General features: G+C 40.6%; 1 protein-coding gene across 5 annotated transcripts in view; it reads left to right on the forward strand.

The window, feature by feature from the left end:
* The first annotated feature begins 457 nt into the window (after positions 1-457).
* Positions 458-24701, forward strand: part of RBM33 (RNA binding motif protein 33) — a 100197-nt gene continuing 75953 nt past the window's right edge. For all 5 annotated transcript variants that reach the window (XM_064703893.1, XM_064703895.1, XM_064703894.1 and 2 more), the window contains exons 1-6: positions 458-678; positions 12213-12291; positions 17147-17195; positions 19018-19094; positions 21578-21869; positions 22955-23065. In XM_064703893.1, the coding sequence (XP_064559963.1) occupies positions 651-678; positions 12213-12291; positions 17147-17195; positions 19018-19094; positions 21578-21869; positions 22955-23065 (636 nt within the window). In that variant the 5' untranslated portion in view covers positions 458-650. The remainder of the gene's footprint in view (positions 679-12212; positions 12292-17146; positions 17196-19017; positions 19095-21577; positions 21870-22954; positions 23066-24701) is intronic.

Here is a 24701-nt window from a genome sequence, read left to right on the forward strand (position 1 = left end):
TCACGGGCTGGCCTCGATGATCTCAGAGGTCTTTCCCAACCTAACTGAGCCCGTGATTCAGTGCGGGCCGCGCATTTCAGCGGTGCTACGAGGAGTCACCCACGTCCGCAAGAGACACGCACAGACCCCCATGAGAGAGTCTCTCCCTCCCACTCCCCCTGTTTGTCCCGGCCAGGAGAACCAGCACCGGCTCAGTCGCCCCGCACGCAGCCGGGACAGAGAACACTGCCCGTACCCTGTGCCCCGTGCCCCGCCCCGGCCGCCATTCCGCCCTCACGCCGCCCCCGCGCACGCGCCCGGCCCGCCCTGTCCACCGCGCACGCGCGCCGCCCTCCCGCCCCGCGCACGCGCGGTGGGCGCCGGCCTGACCAACCAGCGACGCGCGCCGCCCGCCCGCCCCCGCCGCGGAGGGAGGGTCCGAGGTCCGCCGCCGTCCCGGCATGCAACGCGGCGGCGACGGCGGTGGCGGCCGCCATGTCGTGCTAGTTTGTTGTTCTCCGGCGGCGGGAGCGGGGCCCGCCGGGCGCTGAATTCGAGCCCTTCCCGGCCCCTCGCCCGCGTCCTTCGCCGCGGCACCGGCACCCGCCGCTCCGGCGGGCGGCACCGCGGCGCTGCCGCGACCCGCCGCCGCCCGGGCCGGCCGAAGAGCCATGGCTGCCGCGCTGGGAGGAGGCGCAGGTGGGTGCTGGGGCCGCGCCCGGGGGAGCGGGGCCGGCTCGGGGCGGCGCGGCCGGCGGGATGAGGGCACCGCGGGCTCGGTGGGGCCCGCCCGGGGCGGAGGCGCTGCCGCGGGCCCGGCGGGGGGCGGCGCGTCCCGCGGGGCCGGGGCTGGGGGCGCGGATCGGGGCTGCGGGAGCGGCCCTGGCACCGCGGGGTCCCGGCAGCGCCGCTCCGGTCCCGGGTCCGGCCATGGCGGGGAGCGGCGGCGGCGGCTGCTCGGCGGGGCACGGCCCGCAGGGACAGCGGCCTCGGCGCGGGGCCTTCGGGGGACGCGGGTGGGTTTTAGTGAAAGGCTTTCACAGGATCAGTTAGGTTGGAACACATCTCTGAGACCGCCGAGCCCAACCTATGGCCGAACACCGCTGTATCAACTAAACCACGGTACTGAGTGCCACGTCCACTTCTAGGGATGGTTGGTGGTTTTTCACATAGTTTTTACAGGTACATGTGTGTGGCTTGAGTAACACGTCTTTAATAAGGCAGCGTAACTATAATTTATTTCTTAGACTATGCAGAAGTAGAGGATTTCACTTGAGAAGTGTAAAATAAAGTCAGTGTTTGACTCCCAGACTCTCAGGTGTTTGTTCCACTCTGCTTCTGCATGAATACAGGTACTTCTACACACGGCATTTTAATAGACAGCTCTGTGGTTCTGATTAAGCAAAATTTAAAATGAGAATATTTGGTTGGGTTATAAAGAGAAAGTATTTTAGAAGTCTCTCCAGAGTTTTCAGGAGTGATACAGTTAAGAGGATTTGTGTGTTTCTGTGCTTGCTTTCATCGGGAATAGCAGTTTTTGATAAAGACTGATCAGAGTGGTCTGTTGACCCACTTGTCCTTGTCTGTACAGAAGTTTTTGGTGATTTAGTGTCTGTAAGTTGTTGTCGAGGAGGAGAGGGATGTTTGGTTCAGTGCTCTCTCAGCTGAGGGGTCTGACTGTGCTCCATGGTTCGTTTGGTGCTAACAAGGCACATAACCATAATTACATTTTTACCCATAATTGCGTTTTTATGGGAAATCTTGCCATACATGAAGGTAAATATTACAAAGAAATTCCCAAATTTAGGGGCTGAATTTGGGAAGAAGTCTAGAAAAGACAGCACTACAGGTGAAACAGCAAATTGTTTAATACCTTGAACATTGTTATAATAGGATTAAATATACTGCAATATTGGAGTTACTTTTCGAAAGTCTTTGTGCTAATTTCTGTGGTTCTGGTCTGTGGTTCCACTTGTGATGTGGAAGTAAGGTTGCCATTCATGTGCTAGGTGGAAGCTTTTGTGGTATTGTGAGGATGGAGTAATTTAAGGAAAGCTTCATTTGTGAAGCATTTTGTTTCTCTTGTTTAAAACTGCTTCAAGTTGAATGAACGTGCTTTCATGTGCTGCAGCAGACAATCTTCAACAAAGCTGTAAAGCTGCCATTTCAAGGCTGATTTTTGTTGTTGTGGAGTTCCCATTCGTGTCCAGGGTGAATTGGGATCCCTTTGTTTTAAGTGGGCACAAGCAGTTGTTTGTTCATCATTCCCACTGTGCTCATCAGCAAATGGTGGCCACTTAAATGTGATCCCTGCCCCAACAGACAGTGTTTGTTTGCTCTTGGTGCAACACTTGCTGAATGGAGGCACCCACAGGTCACACACTTAACTGGTCCATGTGACTACTCAGGGCCAATTCCTGGGTGAGGTTGTTAAATACACTTTTAAAGCCCAGTCAAGAAAGCCTAGGACTTAAAGAAAATGGAATATGCAGCTGTTTTTAGGAGGGGACTGCAATCTAAAGTCAGTAGTGGTAGCATGTGAAAGAAGCTCTGAACTAAGTAGTTTTGATAATTTAAAGTTTTAACTATAGAAATTAATGTTTGGGATTTAGTTTTTGAAGTTTTGGGGTGAGGAAAAGACTTTAAAATATGGGCTTAACATATTTTAAGCACCCCACTGCTTTCTTAAAAAAAAAAACTGGAGGCTAATGATTGGTAAAATAGTACAAAATAGGTATTAAGAATATAAATTAGTGTTAATTTGACATTGTAGCGTGGTAGCTGACCAAATTGGATAGTTTTGGCTGTGAGGATGCAGATTTAAGTTTAATCCTCTGTAAGGGTGTGTTGCAGGACTGAGAATGAAATGTGGAATGTCTGTGTTGGCTGAACATTTCAATGTATTTGATGGAAGGAAGGTGTTGTGTCTGTTGGACAGCATGTGTGGACTCATTGCTCATTTTTAAAGCTTTGGGGAAATACTGATGTGATTCTTCAGAATAAATCATTCACCAGTACTTTTGTGACCAGATGTGTTGGTGCAGCAAAGCTTTCTGAGGATGAAGGTTAAGGCTCTTTTGGTGTTGGGTTTCACAAACTAGAAAGTTTTGAAGTGATGGTCTGTGAGATCTCTGGGAGTAATTCACAGTTGCATAACACTTTGCAAATTCTTTAGCTGATCAGCCTGATCCAGCCTGCTTCAAGTTGTAGAATGGCTGCGTGTTGAAACAGGAAAAGTTGAGGTGGGTGTGCTGGTGATGAGGGACCTTGAGGGCTCATAGTTGCTCATTGATAAGGGACCGGTTCCCAAACTTTGTTCCAATTTTACACACAAAAACAGAACCAGAGGAAACACTGAATATTGAGTAACATAGTCTTAGAAGGTGAATACATAGGGGATGGAGGCTTTCTCTTCTCAAGGATCCATGAAGAGCAGGCAAGGGACAATGGCTACAAATTGCACCAGGAGAGGCTTCACTTGCTACAAGAAAGACTCTTTAACAGGGAGTATAGTCACTCACTGGAAAGATTTCCTCAGGGACATGATGGAGCCTCTGTTACTGGAGGCTTTTGGGCTATGTTTGGACAGGGTGCTAGATAAATTATCTCATCTAGACTCCCTTTTTCATGGGAGACCAGGTGGTATTGGAGGGTCCCTTCCAACCTGGACTATTACATGGTTTAATGACCATAAAAAGTAACAACCATTTTGTATAAATGCTGACATTTTTTCTTGATACTTACTGCAGTCAGTGTGCAGCTAGATATTAGTCTTATTTAGGGAGACGTTAAACAACAAACCATGTTCAAAACAAAACAAGGAGAATATTCTCATTTTCTGCCATACTGCAGTAAGGGAAAATTATTTTAAATTTTCTTTCCAGATTGGTTTACTTGTGATGAACATCAGTGGTCAGGAAGACTTTGGGTGGAGATGTCTTGGGGTTGTGAGTCATGACATGGGATGGGGTGGAGGAGAAGTTGGAGAGGGTCCATTGACAGATGTGTCCCTTCCTGCTGGAAGTCCTGCATGGAGAGAAGCAGAATGGCTGTTTCTTTACCTCCATGGCTGTCAGCAGCTTCATTTCATGTGAACATGTCTGAGATTGGCTCTTGCACTCGCAGCAGTGTCAGGGCTTTAAAAGCCTCTTGTGAAGCAGTTGATAAAAAGTGGAGCAAAGCTGATGCTGCTGGCACAGCCTGTGTGATGTGTGGTGCATTCTGTATGGTGAATCTCTGCCCAAGGATGCAGAAGTTGTCCAGGGTGACAGATGCAGTGGAACTTGTGCTTTGGGCTATTCAGCAGTGGCCTCCAGGGACTGGAAATGGATTCTGCATTTGTGCCTGGGTGATGCACACATTAAAACTCCTCCATGTCTTGGAGGTCTAAAGAGTTTACAGTTCATGAAATAATGTGCTCAGGGTGTACCAAGTGCACTTGTGTTGTATATGGTATTGTACTAAATACTAGTGCCAAAAACCAGTGCTCCTTCAGTGTGCTTGAGGCAGAGAGCTGTCCTCTAAACACAGCAATGTTTAATCTCTGCTTTTTTGACAAGGTCTCACTCTTCTGAATGTCTTCTCTTTTCAGGTCATCTGAAATAAACATAGCCTTAGTATCAGTTGTTTTTACAAAAGCCAGGCCAAACTTTTGTATCAAATACTAAACCTCAGATTTTAGATCACATAGAATTTGTTGTCAGAATAATTTAAGATGATGGCTTTCACAGGCTTGACCAAAAAAACTCTTAAGTAAGTGATGTGATTCATCCTGTGTTATGTTGTGCTGTGATGCAGCCCCAGTTTTAGCTGTAACTTTGTTTGCTGTGAAATGTACTGGAGAGTTTCTGGAGAGTTGCAGTTTCTCATCAGTGTCCAAATCCATTTGGGAACCAAGCTCATGTGGATTTCATTGAAGCTCTCAGCTTTCCTTCACTGTTCAGCATTTGTAATACAAAGACTATGGCACTTTTGGTTTTCCAAAGCAAATATATTTTCTAGTTCAATCAGACTTTGAAAGTAATTTTTTTTTTTTTGTGACTCGGTGGGTTTGAGTTTACGTGTAGTTTATTAATTAAAAAAAGAAAAAGAAGAACAGGCCCTGTTTCTTTCAAGCATTGATTAGAAAATTTCAACTCCAGACAGCATATCATAATTAGTTCTGATCTTGCATACTGCTAATGACTTGCTTTGCATACAAACTCTAAAAAAAAAGATGGTTATAATAAGATACAAAATAATTTCTTTCCTGTAGAACTTACTTTTTTACTTTATGTCTTTGAGGAAGCTAAACTTTGCCTACAGAAATAATTTGGAAACAAAACATGAAATACACTAATTGAGGAACGTGTCAGGCAGTTATTAGGTTGTTCTACTTAGTCACTGAGTACTTAGAGCTTCTGTGAGTTATTGTTTACCAATATCAGGGCTGTCTGGTGTCTGTCCCTGAACAGATAAACTGAACTGTTTGTGCATAATGTGGGAGTAAGGCTGAACATGATTTCTGTGATGGTGTACAAGGGTTGATTATTTTGTAGTAAGTGGGACTGGATTTGTAGTGGGCTTCATGAAGCGTTGGGTTTGTGGCACAGACTTGGATTCAGAAATTCCTGTTGACCTCATGTTTTTTTTCCTGCCAGATGCTGTCAGGATTTGTTACCAGTTTTTGTTAAACTGATGTTAACAGTACAGTTACATTGCCAGCCTGTGTTACAAGCACATACATTGCTCATGAAATCTGTTATTTTGTGTTGCATAGCAAGAGATACCAAAATTCACTGTTTAGCTGCTTTTACATGGTGTACTCAGGTGCAGAAAATCAAGTTTTTACAATTCCTATCTGTTTTGTAACCTTTAACAATGAGACATGCAGAAAAATATTTTGTAGAAATATGTTATTACATAAAGACAATCTGGTAAAATGTTTTTAAGCTGGAGTCTTGCTCTTGAAATGCTGCCAAGTTGTCATGTTCAGTGTTTTGAATGGGATAGAGCAAGATAGGCTTGTTATATTCAGTATTATTTGAAAAACAGAGAAATAATGTTTTTCATGTGGTAAATGACCTTTTCTTCTCTAATTCTGTTATTTTCTTTTTCTTTTTTTATTTTACTGGCTCCCTTACCTATCAAAGAATCATATTGGATTTATTTTTATTTTGCCCCAAAGCAGCGAGTTTTAGTCACTTCATTGAGAGACCTGTTGGATAAAGAGTAGGTAGGACATTTTTATCCATTGAATTTTAGGATCATTGTAGCATCTCTATCTTGTTTCCATCAGAAGTCTTCAGTGCTTAAAACTACAATAATAAACTTTGTGTTCATGAAAGTGTAGTGCTGAAGCAAACCAGAACCCAGAATTTTGAATGTTCAGGTTTGTGAGACAGCACCTGGTTAATGTTCCAGAAAGCTTTCAGATGTAGATCTGGGAGGACTAAAAATGCAGTTGTCAAGTGTTTTCCTTCCTCCAGAAGCCTTGGCCATGTCACTGCAGTGAAATACTCCATGGTAGCAACAGTTGCTATGTGTTACTGCCGTTTTAGGCTCTTAGTACCATTTGAAGATGTTGAGGAGCTCTGCAGTGTTCTGCTGATTCACCTCCTACGCTTGTGAGACTTGACTGTGCAGCTTAAGACTTCCATTTTACACAAAATAATTAGTGAGGATTTTATTGAAGGGGTGTCCACAGAGTTAGAAACTGCCATCAGCACAGCCAGAGAAGAAATGAGGCTTGTATTTTGTGGATTTCTGGTGTGGCTGATCTGTTCTCATTGAACAGGAAAAAAGATACCAGTTTTGGCCTTATATCTCAAAACCAGAACATAAACTGTGCGGAACAACTTGTAGCACTGCTGGTGCAGCACCAGGGTAAAGATCAATAAAATAGGAACCTTTTAGTGTGGGGCTGTTGGATTTGCTGGAGATGCCCCAATGAAGGCAGGAATGAAGCATTTGACTCCCTCTTCTCAGAAGGCTAATTTATTACTTTATAATACTATATTATATTAAAGAATATTATACTAAACTATACTAAAGAATACAGAAGGGATACTTACTAAATGCTAAATAGATAATAATGAAAACTTGTGACTCTTTCCAGAGTCTCGACACAGTTTTGCCCTGATTGGCCAGAGAGTCAAAACAACTCCCAGCAGAATCCAATGGAACAATCACCTGTGGGTAAACAATTCCACATGTGAGCACAACACAGGAGAAGCAAATGAGATAAGAATTGTTTTCCTCTGAGGCTCCTCAGCTTTCCAGGAGAAAAATCCTGAGCAAAGGGATTTTCCAGAGAATGTGAATGCCACAGGGCCCACGTGTGTTTGTGTTTATTGTGCTTCACAGCAGGCCAGAGCCTTGCACAGCAGGCTGGTCTGACAAATCAGCCAGTGTTAGTCCTTCTCTGCAGCATCCTGAAACTTCCCTGCCACTTCAGGGAGAGCCAAGTGGAGGATTGCTTTGAGTTTTCCCTTTATAACTGGCCTCTTCTGTTTCCTTACTCACTTACTGCTTTTTATGGTGTTTGATAGGTCTCTCTTGGTTTGCTGTGGGGTTTCTTTACTTGCTGATTTTGCCTGGAAATCAGAGGGGGCTTAATGTGTTTAGAGATCACCTATCAGCATTTTCCAGTTGGTACCCAGCTGATGCACAAACATTATCTTGGTGAGCTTTGCTGGAGGAGGAGCTGTGGCCGGTGCCTGGTGTGTCGTAGCAACAGTTGCTGTGTACGAGTGCTGGAAGAGATGCAGAACAACTTCCCTGCCATAGGCATTTGAATGCTATAAACCCTAATTTTCATGGATTTCCACCATCCATTTTTCCCTACTATCATCCACACAGTAATACTGAGAATTATTAAAAAAAAATTAAACTTTGGCTGTTGCTCTCAGTGGTTGTGAACTCTGCTGATGCTGAGTGGGTTTATTTCTGTACAAGTTAATGTTTTACAGGCATTTAACCACCCTTGACGCAAACATTGACTTACAAGTTTCTCAAGAAGGAGCTATAAATGTTACATTGATTGTTATTTACTGGTGTTTTACAATGTTATTGCCTAGACAGGTCAAAGAAGAATAAATGTCTGTGTGGTTTCAGAAATGGAGAGAAAATGATGCCTCAGGAGGTGTGTTAGGTATCACAGCACATTGCAAAGCCTGAGTCCATTTCAGAGCTGCTGTCCCACAAATAAAGCTGACACAGAATGCTGTTTGTGGGTGTGTAACTGTTGTGACCTCTTTTCTAAAGGAAAGCTACAACCTGCTCTGGGCTCTGACAGTCCTTAATGTCACAGTGGCATCATTTGTAACACTCAGTGTCAGCTGTCACAGGACAAATAAGCATAAAAACGAGGAGCTCTCTCCTGTCCCAAAGATCTTTCTATCATGTGTGTTGAGATGGGGAGAGAAGAGATGAGAGCAGAGAGGTGAAAGGGGACATGTGGAGCAGTTCTTGCAAGGTGTGGTCACTACAGGCAAATGGACCAGTCATTTGGAGGATTTTGTGTGCATCCTGCTATAGGGCACTTGGGAAAGGAGCTTTGCTGGATGTGATTCAGCTCTGAATTTTGGTAGAAGTTGCTCATAATTAAGGAATAAGTTATGAGGAATTTGGGGAGGTTGGAAGGGCTGGAGCATGGAGGTTCATGATGTTGGCTGAGTGGTGAGGGTTCAGGTCCACACTTGCCAGGTTCAGAAACTTGCTAGAACTTGGACTGTCCTTTGCTATAATTTCTTCACTACCAGCAGTGATAGGTTAAAACATTTTTATGGCTGTGAAACTTTGATATCTGGGTGGAAAAGTCAACCATGAGTTCTATCAAGAAGTGTTTCACTGTTGCTGTGGAGAGAAGAAGGTGTGTAATTTTGTATTGTCTAGATTTAAACCTGGCTGATGGTAAGGTTCATCTGTGAGAGAATTGTGTGCTAAGAGCTCAGATCTTCAAGTGCTCTTGATTTAAAATGCAGCTCTAGTGCTAAAGGGATGCCTGAAATGAAAAAATGTGTCTTGCACGCAGGCATAGTTTAAAAAGAATTTACAGTCTTCCTGACGGTGGTCATTTTCTTGAGCTTAGGCAATACTTGGACACAGTTGTTTGGGTTGCTGCCAAACCAGTTGCTTTACCTTAAAAAATAACCTTTGGTGGTGGTTACATCAAGTGAGTGGATTACTGTAATCCAGCTGTAAGAATAGTGTCAGTGTGGGATATTCGTGCCCTTAAATGTCAGTGCACTAAGGCACTGCAGCATGGTTTTGAGTGACCATAAAGAGAGCAATGTTCTTTTTCCCCACAGAGACCACAGAATTAATTTAGTGTTCAAGAGGAAGATGGGAAATACTTGTGTATTTGTTTGGTTTTCCTCTGTGAGTGAAATAGGAGGTTGCAATATGGAGATGTTTGAGCAGAGAAATGTTGAACAACTGTTTTCAATGGCTCTATCTTATGCAAGTCAGTTAATATAAAAGATAAATTAAAATGCAGACATATCTGTTGATAGTAAAGGAGAGAACCTGATCAAGGAGAATTATTTCTAGCTACTGTTTCAAAATAAAAGATTTGCTACACTTGTCCTATGTTGCATCATTATTCTTACTGAGCCCTCTTTCTTTCATAGCTATTTATGATTGAAATTTCTGCTTTGAATATTCTTAATATAGTGATCTTGCAAGATTTGGATTTTCTCTTTTTAATGTTTTTACCTTCTTGTAAACTTCCATCAGTCACTAACACTGATATTTTGATAAGATGAAGTGAGGAGTAAATAGGTTTGTCATTGCATGTGGGAAATATTCACTTAAGGGTGCTGGGCTGAGTTTAAAGAGCTGAAGACCGATTTGGTTTTGGAGGTTTATTAAAGAAACCAACCAAAGAAAAAAACCCAGTTCAATAAAACAGTTGTTCCTTGGCAGTGTACTTGGTCAGAGAGTTGAATACAAATAGCCTCAGGAGGGTAAGTGGATTTATGGCATTTTAGCAATCCCAATTCAGTGTCACACTGCAAGGACTGGATTGCTTGACCTGCTTTATTTTGCAGGCCAAAATACATATTCATATGCTGCATATTCAACTGCAGCAGGTTTCCCTCGATGTTGAGCATAACTTTTGTCCAGTTGTTTGATTCTTACCCAAGTTGTTAAAATGTGTGAACAGAGAGTGAATCCAGCTGTGCATTCTCTGTTGGGCTGCAGTCAGAGAAGGGGAGAGTGGAGGTTGAGGGTATGTGAGGGTGTGTGCTTCCAGGTGCCGAGACATGATGTCTGAACAGAGCAAATGACCTTTGCACATTCTTGCAGAGAAATGGAAGTTTTTACATATTTCAGTAGCAAAATTGTCATTTGCAAACTAAGCTGTGCAAGAGGAAGTGGTGGGCAAAATTAGGGTATTTATTGAGAGAAATATGGAGCAGCAGTTGTTTGTGGGAAGGCAAGTTCGTGTTTAGGTACAGAGTGTAACCTCCTTCAGTGACTCCTGGTGGTTTTGCTGCCCCAGTTGAGATGAGTGATGGTTTTTCCACCTGACTTCTCTTGTGCTGCTTTGCTGCTGCTGACCAGCCCTGTGCTGTCCTGAGGTTTACTCCTATTTTCACATTGCCTTTGCTGGCTCAGTGTTAGTGGTTGAGCTTGTGGCCTCCAAGGCAAGCAGAGATTTGGCAGATGATTTTACCTTCACTTCATCTCAGTTCCATGCATTTCTGGGGAGCTGCTGTTTCTGGAATGATCTTCACTGGCAGATTTTGCCAGTGATTTAGCTCATGCTCTGTTTCCCTCAGGTGATCCTTGTTGCAACAGTGAGAAGAGGCAAAACTGTGTAGTACAGTGTGGTTGGTTTTATTGTTGAAGCATGGGGATGTCAGTTGACAGTGGGTGACCATGAGCCAGAAGTGTGGCCAAGAACGCCATCTTGGTTTGTGTGGCCAGCAAGGCAAAGGCTGTGATCATCCCTTTTTACTCACTACTGCTGAGGCCACACCTCAAATCCTGTGTTCAGTTTTGGGCCTCTCACTACAGGAAAGACACTGAGGTGCTGGAGTGTGTCCAGAGAAGGGCAGGGAGGTTGGTGCAGGGTCGGGAGCACAGATCTGAGCAGGAGCAGCTGAGGGAGTCAGCCTGGAGAAAAGGAGACTCAGGGGGATCTCTCTGAGAGCACCACCTGAGGGGAGGCTGTAGCCAGGTGGGTCTGTCTCTTACCCCAGGTAACAAGAGACAGAGTGAGAGGAAAAGGCCTCAAGTTGTGCCAAAGGAGGTTTAGATTGCATGTTTGGAAGGATTGTAAAGCTTTGGAACAGGCTTCCCAGGGAAGTGAAGTCATCATCCCTGGAAGGGCTCAAAAAACATGTGGATATGGCACTTGAGAACATGGTTTAATGGTGAATTTGGTGGTTGAACTTGGCAATCTTACAGGTTTTTTCCAACCTTAATGATTCTGTAATTCTGTGCTGGTATTTGTCTGTTTTCTACATCCTAATTGAAAAGTAGAAAAAGGTATTTTTGCATCTTCTAAACAATGTGCACACCCCCACACCCACCCAGAAAATCCCATCTGTGTGGTTGCTTTGGCAACCTTTCATTTGGAATCAAAGGTTTAAAGAAACTGAAAGAGTTAAGAGTTTAGCTAGATTTAGTTAGGAGGATAAAAACAATTTAAAATGATTAAGAGTATACCAAGAAGAGTAGAATTAATGGGGAATAGTTAATTATTAGCAGATAGAGTAGTTAAGGCTAAGATATAAATCACTTACTTGTCTTACTGTGTTTGAAGAAGCAGGATAAATATTTGGGGCTATTGTGAAAATGAAGAAACTGTGACCTGCAGCTGGGCCCTGAAGCTTGAGCTGCAGCCAGGGGGTTCAAAGCCTGCCAGCAAGGCGGGAGTAAAAGGTCACTGTGCTCTCAGACCCATTTAGAAGCCCACTGACTCAATTCAACCAAGAGACTGTGCAGGTGTAAAAAGAACTTTGGACTCATTTTAATACATTTTAATAGGAAGCAGGGGTAGGTGGGGTTAGGTAATGCATTTGTATTGGTGTATTGGGTAATTATAGGAATTTGTAAGACTTTTGTGAATAAATGGAGAGCCAGAGCTCTGTGAATTTTGCACATCTTTAAGGGTTACTCCCAAAGTGTGCCCAGTGCTGTCGATGAACACACCACTTTCTGACTTTAACTGGTTGGAGAGCTCTATTCTGTGCTTCAGTTTCAGTAAGGATTATTTAATGTAGTCACTTTTTTTTTTACAGATGATGACTTTGATCAGTTTGATAAGCCTGGTGCTGAAAGGTCTTGGAGAAGAAGAGCTGGAGATGACGACTGGGACAGGTGGGTGGAATATTTCCATGTTCAGTTCTGTAAGCTGAATTGCATTGTTCTGTTTTCCCATTCTGGCATTTTGTACTCTAACATTCAGAGCAGTGCACATTTAGATTCTAATGAAGATGTTGTTTTGCGTGTGTCAGCCAATGCTAGATTGTGCCAAACATGTACTTGCCTTGAGGAATATAGAGCATTGTGAAGAGATGCCTTTTAAAATTGGATAAATACAAAGTATTTGTGGTGTGTAATTTTGCAATTAATGTTTTGGTTTTGCTTTTAAATATTTAATAGACCTAGGTGGTTTAAATAGAATTTGCTAGTACTTGAATTTGCCTGACTTAATTTTTAAGATACTTTTACTTTAATTAATTTTTTACTTTAATTAAATTTATTTAATTTTTAAAATTTTTTACTTTGATCTTTAAATTCCTATCCTCAAAGTTCTACTTCAGTTTTAAATTGGGGGAGAGGAGGAGAGCTTAGGCATGGGCTTCTTCAACAATATGACTGTTCTAAAGATAGAGAAGTGTGTGTGCTCTGGGTTATTTTGGGGGAGAATGTCTGTTCTTTTATGAGGCAGGAATCAAGCTGCTGGCTACACAGATCTGCTCTTTCTAGGAGAAAACATTTCACTTATTTCTGCTATTTTTCTATGATTTCTTTTTAGTAATAGACTTGTTCAGACCTTGCCAGTGGTTTTCACTCTAAAAGAGAGAAAAAAATATTCAGAGTAAATTTCGGTCTTCTCTAATAATCACTCAAGTGATTGTAGTAAACAAATTTTACTGTAAGTAGTTCTCCACTGAGCTGAGCCCTTGCAGTAAATGAACTGCTCTACATTTATTGTCATTCCAGAGGCATGAGTTTCCACTTCCTTGGTGTTCTGCTAGGTTGAGTGGGAGTATGTGAGTGAGGGATTTGGGCAGTAGCTGTGGTGTATCCAGGGTGTTCTGCTGTTTGCTGCTGAGCAGTGCCTGCTCTGTCAGCCCAGGGCAGCTGTTGGAGCGTTGGATGCTGAGGTGCACAAGGAGCTGCTCTGCTTTGGGAGTGGAATTAAAAAACTTGCTCAGGCTGGGACTCTCCTGGGTTGCCTCCTGTCCCCAGGATTGGTTGTTCAGAAACCTTAAAATTGCAGGCAGAATGTTTTGTATTGGAATATTTTCTGAACTTTTGGCCTTTGGTGCATAAATGGGTGGGCTCTTAGCTGCTGGCTGGTCACATTCAGGTTTGGCTCCCTACTCATCACTTGATAAGATCTGAAAGAATCAAGCAGCTGTTACATCAGAAGTTGGGAGCTTTTGCCCAGTGGCAAACTGCTTGTGCAAAGCTGGTTTTAATAGGGCTTGACAGTAGTTTTAGAGTATTTTCACTGAGCTGAGACTTTGAAGTATACAAGGATTTAGTTTTAGAAAAAAGTTTTAATTTATGTGTTTATTATTAGCTGTACTCAATTAAAGAGAGATGATCAGAAATTCAGTAGTGAAATTGTGAAGGGAAGTTGTTTCAGATGCAGAGCAGAAGATGCTGGAGTTTTATTTTGCTGATCATTTCAGAAGTTTTATTTTTCAACTGTATCTAATAAAATAATATTTGTATGTGTTGGAATATTTTTTTTTACCTAGTGGCCTAATTCAGTATAGAACATAGTTTCTCAAGAAACTATGTTGTATAAAAGTCTGGATGAACACAGTAATCTGGGTGTTTTAGTCTTTCATGTGTTGTTTTCAACTGAAGCATCATTTGGGAGGGGGAGATGAAGGAGTTCTGTTAGTCACACATCCTCATCAACCATCAGCTCCTGCTCTGTTGTTACTGGACTAAGTCCCATTCCCCAGTCACTTAAATAATTAAAATAATAACATTTGGAATATAGAAATAATATATTTATTAGTAGTATATTTATTTTATTTATAATTAAATGTTGATTTTTTTCAGATCTCAGTCATTTCTCAAACCCTGGAGGGTGTTAACTGAGAGCAGGAAGGCCCCAGTTATTTGGGAGCACAAATGTAACATTGTTCTTGGAGAATTTTCCCCATTTTGTCCAAGTTCTTTTCCTGAAACATTTGTATCCTTGCTACTGCTCATGTTTAATGAGGCATGCTTATGAAATCGGAGACTTGAAAGGGCCAGTCTGACGTCTTTATCACGTTAATTTTTACATTTATCTCATTAAGTAGCCCAAAGCTTGGGTTTGGGAAAAACCTGCATTTCTGGTGCTCTCCTTCAAGGTGACAGGGCAGATTTAGTAGCTGATTTTTGCTGAAATTCACTTGTTCAGACCCTTCTTTGACATTACTGATTTCTCTGTGCTGGCTGAAAATTTTCCACTTTTAGTCTGCTTTTTTTTTTTGTTTGTTTGTTTTGTTTTTTTTTTCTTATTTGAATAGGCTAAATTTATTTTGTAAGGAAAATGTTGGGTATTGAGAGTTGAAGAAGAGAAGATAAATCTGTCTCTTTGTTGTGAGAGCAGAAAACCCAAAATTATCTTAACCTAGTATTTCCTGGTTTTGTGGTTTTGGAAAAACTTCTGTGTTTGATGATAGCAAGGATGAGATGCTTTTGGAACTAGAATAGGTGTGTACTTTTATTCCAGTTTATTTTATGTGGATTTGTGTGATATCAAATTGCAGCCATTCATTTTTGTCTATTTCTCTCTCTGTTAGTGTCAGAGGGTTTTCTGTTTGTTTTCTTGGTGGTTCTTTGGTTTGTTTGCTTTGTTCTTTAATGGTCAGATTTAGTCCTTGTGGTCCCTCTTTTTTCTATAGACAACTTCAGATTTGGCTGCTTATAAAGGAGTTTGAGATAGTTCCACTTTCCTGTGCAGGTTTTTCACTGTTACTTTGTTTACTAAAAAAGTTACTCATGGTCATTTTTCTAATTTATCAATGAAAATACTGAATGATATTGAATATTTTAATAGGTTTTGAAGGGCACCCTGTGAACTACTTTTTGCTTCTGTTACAAACTTCATTTATATCCTGACAGCGTTTTTGACTGTCAGGCAATAGGTTAGAGTTTCTGAAAATCTAGAATATGTTTGCAGTTTATTCTAGAGATCAAATGTTAATTTTTTTCTAAACAATCACATGAAGGATGCTTTTTAATAATATGGTAAGTAGGCTTAGGTATGTTTAGATAATTAAATTAATCTTTCAGTTTCTTTTGCATTCCTTTCCTTAATCTGAATTTCTTGCTACCCAAACTTGGTTTTTATCTTTGAATGCTGCTGCAACATATGCTCTTGCCATCTCTTCTCTAGTGCAGTTTTATTAAAAGCTGTCAATGGTTGGCCATAGTGCTGGGAAATATTTTCAAACATTTTGGTGCATTTGTCAGATTACTGACAGTCGAAAAGATTAGTGATTTTTTTTTTTTTTTTAAGAGACAAAATTAAAGTAGGAAATTCTTCTGCAACCATTTCTGTTCCATAGAGTCTCCAGTCTCTAAAAGAAAAGGCTGAAGTTTTAGTCAGTTTGCTCTTTGGAATGTGTGATATGTCTTATCTCCTAATTTTTGTTTAATATTATATTGAGCATAAAACAGTTGCTCTTTGTTAATTTTCAGTCATTCCTGGACCTGTTTGTGATCAGTAACAGTGGATAAATTCTGTATGCTGATGTTAATGTCCTATTTAGGGCTTATTTGGTGTATCATTTGTTCTTTCCTAGCCCACCAGAGTTTTACAACCCTCACTACCCCTTCCCTCCTGTGTTACCTGTACAGTAATTGGCTCTGAAAGAGATTGATCCATCAGAAAACCAACTGATTTACATTTTGGGGGTGTCTCCCCATTTTCAAGCATTTGCCTTGCAGTCCTAATGAACCCTTACACAAATTCCTTTGCAGTTCATATAGGCTGTTCTCACTTGGGATGATTTGGTTTTTATGTACTAAGATGTGGTTTTTGTTTCTCTTTGGTTTTAAGGTGTGCAGGTAGAAATCGTCTCCTCTGAAAGTACAGTTCATATTTCAAATCACTGGCATCTCACTGTAGTATTGACATACATATTCTAATGCATGCTTTTGTCAGTAACAAGTGTTTATTATTGAAGGGGATTGGTCATTCCTGTCACTAAATAATTCTGTCACTGAAGGAGGAATGAAATGAAGCAGTTTTTCTGAAGTTTAGCTCACCTTGGATGTATTTCCTTGCTCTGAATTGTATTTATGGGGCAGTTGCACTGTGATGGCAGAAGTGTTGTAAGCCAATATTTCTGTGCTTCATGAATTCTGGGGCACAAATACAGAACTGATGAAAAATGCATTTGATTGTCATCCTACAAATGTATGTTTGACTTTACCCTCAACCTGAGGAGGAGGAAATAAAGTATTTAGGCAAGGTCAAGGCCTAAGCCTGGCTTTCAGGACAGGTCCAGGCTCCCAAGCCAGGCAGCTTCCCAGGCTCCCAGCTCCTTGCTGGGTGCAGCTCAGACCACATGGGGACCTGTGGGCTGAGCCTTGCCCTCAGGACATTCCTGTCCCATGGCCTCCCTGGGGAGCTGGGAATCAGCAGTTGGGAGTTAGGACAGTGTGTCCAAATGGCCTTGGAGTGAAGGATCTGGAATGGCTGTGGTTTGGCTGGCTGTCCCTGTTCCTGTGTTGTGTTTAGTTGAGGGGATATGGAAAGGAGAGCATACAGAAATGAAATGCCTGTGCAATACGGATTTATTTAATAGGTATGATTTGTTGTTCCACTGAAAAGTAAAAACCTTTTATTCCCTGAATGCTTTGCTAAAATAGGCTTTGTGCTGGCTTGGCAACAATTCTCCTTGAGGCAAATTTTTAAGGCATATGCCCTGTAAGGTTTTTGATTTTGCTTTGTAAAGTTCAGCTTCTTAAATTTGCTACTGTTTTACAGTGAACTTGATGATGACTTGCTTGGAGAGGATTTGCTAACTGGAAAAAAGGTAAGAGTTATGTATTAAAATTGCAGATATTAAAATGTGAATGTTGTTCAGCTTAGAGAGTTCAGGTGTTTGGTTTGACCTTGTGTATTTTACAGTCACCTCCCCAGAGCACAGCCACAGGTACCTGAGGTCTGCCTTACTGCCAAAGGGCTTTGTTTCCTTTTATGAAATACCTCCAAGTGGGACGTATTTTTAAAGTAAGACTTAGAGAAAAAATTGTTTTCAACCCAATTAGGTCTCCTGAATGGTAATTAGCATAATGGAGAATTTAATCCAAGTGCCAGTTTTCTGGCTAATAAAAATCACTTGTCAAAATACCAGCAGTATTTACCAGAGAGTAAATAAAAACTCAGTCATTGCTGTCTGTGAAAGTTCACACTCAGTGTGCATGATCTGCCAGCTCATTGCCTGATGAGAAAACAGAGGATTTCCCCTTTTAAAGTGAGGGGAAAAATATGGCAGCAGCTAAAACTGGAGAACATAAACAAGTTTTCCCCATGTCTGCTATAGACTCTTCCTGCTGGTACCTATTTCCAGGATTGAACTCTGGGAAAAGGGCTAAATGTATCTTTGGATTTGCCAGATATCCATAGGAGAAGATGGGACTTACTTAAGTTTGAGAAATCAAATTGACCTCTTTCTATATTTTATCTTGTAAATGAACTAAGTTTGAAAGTAGTTTTTGAAGTTTTAATTGGAAATCAATAGGTTGTAAAGAAACCTAGCTCTATTAAGAGTTGAGTTTTATTTGTTGTAGTTTTTTATAACCATCTTCTAAGTGTTGGAAGTTAGCCTCCTGAAATTATTATAGCTTCTGTAAGCATTTCGCATTAAAGATAGGAAGTTCCTTATTCTTATGTGCTGGTTTAAAGAGAATAAAATTCCAGGAAGAGGATTGCAGATGTTTGTTACACAGTTACCAGAACTAGCAGCAATTAACATTGAATGGAGGTGATAAAGCTACTTATATTTAAAAATTATATATGTGAATACTAACCAGTACTTGATTCTCCAGTGTATTATGGTTATTTTTGTGCTTTTTCTATTCATCTTTTTAATTTGCCATGTTACAGGGCAATATCTGTGAGTATGGACTCATGTAATGGGGTAATAATTTCTTAGATTTCTTAGAAAGTTTTCCGTGAGTTATTTAGGCTAAACTTCCTTCTATTTAATCTCATCCCAGTACTTTTAGATAAATCTATTTTTGTGTAACCTTTCTGGCCCTATTACTTTAGAGGCTGGAAATGTTGCTCAGCAGAACTGCAGTTATCTCTCCCTAGGGGGTAATTATTTAAAAAAAAAAAGAAACAACTGAGAGATGTTTCATTTGAGAGACAAATTAGGAGGTGACGCAGTATTTTCTTATGTTTTTTTCTTAAAAAGTAATAACGATTTTTCAGTTTTGTTTATCATATCCTTTCCTCCAGTCTCCTATTTCTTCTCTCTAGAAATTGCAATTCATGTGTTTTTTTGACTTGTCTAATGCATCAAGGTCACAAGGCTGTGTACAAGAGATGACCTTTCTTCCTTATAGTCTGTCTGAAGTGAGGTGTCATCTTTGGCCATATTTGAGAATACATCAGTAAAAAAATAGTGTTGATAGACAGGCAAATTTGAGTTCTGTAAATTTCCTTAGGATTGTCAAAGATGTATTTTAAGATTTGTGATCTTGTGTTGTGTGATTTTTATTGTTGAATTACGTAATTTCTTTGAAAGTGTGGTCTCAGTTTGGGATGTATTCTTCATGAAAAATATTTAACCTTCAGTATTTAGTTAAGTTTGTATCTTTTGTTCATGATTGACTTTTTTTGAAACCTAGAATCAGTCAGACTTGTCAGATGAAGAGCTGAATGATGATCTTCTGCAGAGTGACAATGAAGAGGAACAAGAATTTCGGTATTTCTTTTTAAATCTTGTCTTGGATAACTCAAAGCTATGAATGACTCCTGTTACTGATAACTAATAATTACTTAACTAAAGTTATTGGTATATACTTAAAATAGTTTTGCTTTTTACCTAGCCAGCTACTTAGTGATGTTAACCATGCTACTGAGTGCATTATATATACATTTCAGTAATTTTTTTTTGTTTATTTTGATGTAATAAAATTATTCAAGTATCTAAAAAGCTTATAAGAAGAAATAGTGTCATCTGCTGTGCATATAGAATTAATTATAAGCACTTACAGAGCTTTCTTTGCTGCCTCGGTATTGCTTGCTGTGGTAAGCTTCCTTCTCCTGATGATTTTTTGCCTTTTCTTTTATATATCATATCACTTTTATGTATCCTTAGTACACTTAGCTTGCATACTTGTAATTCCTTAAGTCTGATAATTTCTCATAGTCCTAGTGTTCTGTTAGGCCAGGAGACCAAACATCCCAAAGGCCTCATAGTAGGAGGCTGGAAATCCCTACACTATCTTGGGAAGCCAAAGTCCTCTCTAGAATCCATCCTGTCAACTGGAGATTTGGCCCAGCCAGGGGGGAATTCCTTGGGGTGGGAGGATATCACACGATTCATTCAAGCCTCTCATTGGGGCATCTTTGTTAGATATGCTGATTTATAAGGTCTGTAAATTGTATATGGGATCTGTCATGTGTTGTGTGCATTCTGGTACATTCCACCTTGAAGTGGTGCAGTATGAGGATACTTATTAAATTCCAAGGTAAAAACCTTTTATCCCTTAATTGTGTGTGGCTCTTAATTTTTAGGACCAAGGGAAAGGCATCACTCCTATACAGTCCTTTTCTGCCATCTTTCTTTTAAAAATCTGTCTTACCTCCTAAGACTCTGAGGAGCGGAATTTGTGACTTAAACATTTCTCTACAATTACACAGCAGAAAATGTTGAACTGACTTAATAGGATTAAGATATTTCCATGGGAGTTTACTGAGAATCCTGCCCTGTGAATACCCTGTGGTAATACAGTTTTTCAGCTGAATTTTGGGCATTACAAGTCAAAATGAATGTCTTGTTTTTGCTTTTCAAGCTGGAGTGAAGTAGGAGAGAAAATGCTTGTAATGCCAAGGTGATGCAGTGCCATTGCTGCTTTTACTGGCCTGTTTTTCCTGCTTCCCTTATTGCATGCTGTGCAGGGCATGTCATCTGAAGGGCTGTGAATGTATCTATATGTACAACATATATAGGTGTATATCCATCTCTGAGATCCCCTGTATTAGTTGTAGTTAGGATAAAGACTCCTGTCCTTCTGTTGGACTGATGAGGGTGTGATAAAATGCTCCACCATCAATCTCTTCATTGGCTGCCATTTTCCTCCCTGCAGTGAAGGTGGGACTGTTCCCTTCAGAAAGGGGAATCCCAGTTACAGTTCTGGGCTGGTTTTTGCTGTATGTCCTCCTTGAGACTCCTGGGTAGCAGGGATGGCTGTGAGACTGAACACAGTGGTGATAAAACATCTTAAATGTGATGATATTGCTCAGTGGAGGCAGGTTTCTGTAGAAAACTTATTCATTTTTAGCAGTTTTATTGCCACAGAGAGCCTTTTCCTTCCCCTTATGTTTCCAGTCAACCTCATGCTTCTGTAGTTGGGAGGACAATGATAATCCTGCATAATGTCTTCACTTTTGTTTTAAATCTTCTCTCTCTTAGAGATACAAATAGCTCAAAGCTGCCTGGGTGTTGTTCCCCCAAACTTGGGAAAATGGAGAATAATAGGAATGTTATTTTAAAAAAATTTCTTTGTTTTCCTTACACACAGAGCTCTCAAATCAAGAGCTAGTCTGCTGTTGGTTAGTTGCTTTTTTGTGTTGCTGGCACTGACTTTTGTAAACAGTAAACCCTGAGTTTGCTTTGCCTGCCTGAAGATCATAAACTTGCCAGTTTTTCTATTGATTGGTTTATTTTCTGTGTCTGTGCTAGTTAAGAATGTCTTAATCATTTACATTACAGTTTTGACTATTTGTTTTATATGATGTAGAACATTAAATCTATCATAAAAATGCAAGTTTGAATTCAATAATCAAGAATGAACAATGTTAATACATTTAGTAAAGAATGTTTTACTAGTGTATTCTGAAAGATTGGGAAAACAGATGCAGTTGGAGTAATTTTGTGTATATTTTGTTATTCTTGGAATTAAAATTGACTCTGGTCTGCTTTGGCTACCAAGCAAGACTTTTGCCAGTTTGACCTGCTAAACCATCTGGTTGGTTTGATTCCCCTGGTCAAATAGCCTGCAGCTGGTGATAAGCTGCATTTCAGTATGCATTATGAGAACATGGCATGGAGTCAAACAGTGTATGGGCTATAATTCTATCCACCAACTTGGAGATTTTACATTTGTTGGCTTTGTTTTGCTGAATCTTTGTGAGTAGTTGCCAGTTTGACTTGAGCCTCTGAATTGTGCCCCTGTCCCACAGCTCTCCAGGTGTCACAGTAAGCCTCAATGCCACACCTGGCATCCTGACATCCTACGAGTCCATCAACGACCCCTCCCTGGAACACGAGGCTGAGTATGACCAAGGGGAAGATGAAATTGGTTATGACAAATCTGAAGCACCTGAAGAATATGCCTCAGAGTATGCAGAGGAAGGACATTATGAAGGCAATGATCCTGAGCTGACAGAAGACCAAATAGAATATGGGGAAGAGCCTGGAGAAGAAGATGAAGTGCTAGACCTTGAAATCAATGAACCCCTAGATGAATTTCCAGTGAGTTTCCTTCTATTGTATCTTCAGAGATAACATTGCTTCACGTGCCTAGGGTTTCAGACTGATTTAAAATCTGTTTACCTCCCTGGGGAGGAGGGGAAATTAGACCTATTATCACTGTCTGCCAGTTTCTTTATCTAGGCTGTGACAAAGTTTGTGTTGACAGCTTGTTTGGCGGTAGGTAATGCTCCTTTGTCATGCTGGAAAGCAGTTGAGAATCATGACCTTGAGGGTTGTATCCTTAAGGAAGAAAACTGCTTTGTGTGGTGGAGATACACTGCCAATTGTTAGAAGTACTTAATGCAAAAGCTTTTATCCAGGCTTTAGACAAGATCTGATAAAGTCCTTCCAAGGTGAAAAGATTATTGACCTGCTAAAGACATCTTTAAGGTGCTAATATCCCAAAGTGATTGATGTCCTGCTTGTTCATCCTTTTTGTAACTGAGAGCTGTCTAAACCTGAATAAAGAGATTGGAGGTTAGTTCAGAAAATGTCACCTGCATAATTCAATATAATTTAAGCAGCATATTAGAGAACATGCAGTGACTTTAATTGTTAATGAAATGATTCAATCTTAATCAAAATCGTATATGATCAGTGAGGTGTTTGATAAATACAAGCAAACTTAAGCAAGATTTTGCTTTTGTTTTATGTTCATAAATTTTCAGAGTTGAACCCACTCATGTAAGCCCTTGCAGAATGCTTTAAGAATGGTTATATTTGATGGGGTGAAATCTGATGTTAATGTATATTTACTATGGCCAGAAAGTCCTGCAGTGTTTGCTTCATGAATTTGTAGTCAGTGGATGCAGATGTATGGAAGTAGTTGGGACAAACAGTATTAAGTGGGATCTTTATGAAGACATTGCTGGGATATGAATGGAAACTGTTTTGGTTTTGATAATTTTGAAATCACTGTCTAGTTAAACCCCTGCTAATTATGCTGTATGTGTGCCATATCACTTATAGTTGACTGTTCCCAGAGATGCAATACTTCTCTTCCACTCTGGAAGCTGCAGCAATGCAGTCAGACCCCAGCTATTCATTAGCCTTGTGTCTTTTCACCCTCCTGTTTACTGCTTTAGGATGAGGATTACATGCAATCCTATAATGAGCGAGCAATGGAAGAACAAGGAGAGTATGCAGCTGATGAGGAGTTGGAAGAAACCCAGACAATGGCTAATGAATCAGAAGAGGTATGTCATGAATTTATTGGAAACTTAAAATAACTATTTCTGTTACAATTTGATTTTGTAGAATTGTACATACTACTGGGCAAGAATTGATGCAACTTTGCCAGTGTTGGTGGTAGTACTCTATGTATAAAATGAATTGTGATAGCATCTATATTGTCAAATACATCAGATCCCCTCCTTCCCTTGGGATTACAATCATAAGGGAAAGCCCAAAATGTGCATATTTTGTCTTGGCTTCAACGTTAGAAACTTTAAGGGCCCATTTGGGTAGGAAATGACAGTAATACTGCACAGTCTGTTCAATCTCCCAGAGCTGTGGTGCTTCCCTTTCCAGGTGGATCATTGGTGCTGTTGGGATGTACAAACAGTTCTTGGGTATCACTGAGGGAGGGGAGTGTAAGCATGGAAAGTTTGGTGTTTTAGACAGGCAAAGAGATTGCTGTTTTGTAAGTTGTGCTGAGACTGAAATTCCTGGGAGATTTATCTTCTTCAGTGAGGAAAATGGAGTTCCTTCATTTGCCATAAGAAAGCTTATGCTAAAGTCTGCCAAGTATGCATTCACTAATTATAGCCTGGTAGTGATGCCTAAAGGTTTTTTAGCTTTTTATATATTTTATGTATATCTACAGCCTTGTATATTTTTAATACATACTTGTGTAGGTTCTAGTATTTTTCCTGCCCTCTCTCACAGTTTAACAAGCCTTTACTCTACATTCCTGAAATTCTGTTTAGTCTTATTCTTAAGAAGATAATTCCTGACAAGGACGTCTTATGTTGTACCAGAACCTAAGAGACATAACAAGAAAAAAGGGAAGGAAGCCTCTGGACCAACTGACCCAGGGCTGGGGTACTGACAGAAGTGATTTCCTATTGGATGTGCTGGCTAGATAAACTGATTAATTAACCTTATAAAAATTATAGAAATCCTGTGTCATGCATGTGCAATGTGATATTTTGTGCACCTGCAGGCTTTCATAAAAGTTGCTTTTTTATTTTTGCACTTCAGCTGTGTTGCAAGGTTTTCCCTTTTGTTATTAGGCAAGAGTATCACAACCATTTTTAATTTGCAGCAAGTTTTTAATGGAAGATTTTTTTCCTTTCCCCACCAGGAATCTGCTTTAATATTACTTTTATTCCAGTTCTTAATTAAATAGGATTGAATGGATTACCTGCTGAGAAGTGTAGTCAGAGTGTATTTCCTCTTTGGAGCTTTAACTCATCAGGAAATTAATTCCTCAAAGACACAGCAGCATTACTGTATGAAGTTCTCACAACTGGGTGTGCTGTGATGCTCCAGTTGTATCAAACCTATCTTGGTAAAACAGCATTTTTTGGTAGGTGGAGATCTGCATTGAAAGGGACCACCTGCATCCTTCAGCCTCCACTGCTGCAAGCCTAACATCTTGTATCAAATACACATTCATGTCATTAATTTCCTACTTCCCAAGTGCTAAATCTGCCCTTCAGAAGAGCTGTGAAATCCTTGAACACTTTTTATTCCTTCACTGGATTGATACACACTTTTGTTTTGGTGTTTTGGAGATGAACTGATGCAGTTGTTGTGTCTGCAGCCACAGTCTGAGATGATGGACACAATGCACATCATGTAAAATGAAATGCATAGCTGGGATTCAGT

The sequence above is a fragment of the Zonotrichia leucophrys genome, chromosome 2, assembly GCF_028769735.1.
Source record: "Zonotrichia leucophrys gambelii isolate GWCS_2022_RI chromosome 2, RI_Zleu_2.0, whole genome shotgun sequence".
Lineage (NCBI taxonomy): Eukaryota > Metazoa > Chordata > Aves > Passeriformes > Passerellidae > Zonotrichia > Zonotrichia leucophrys.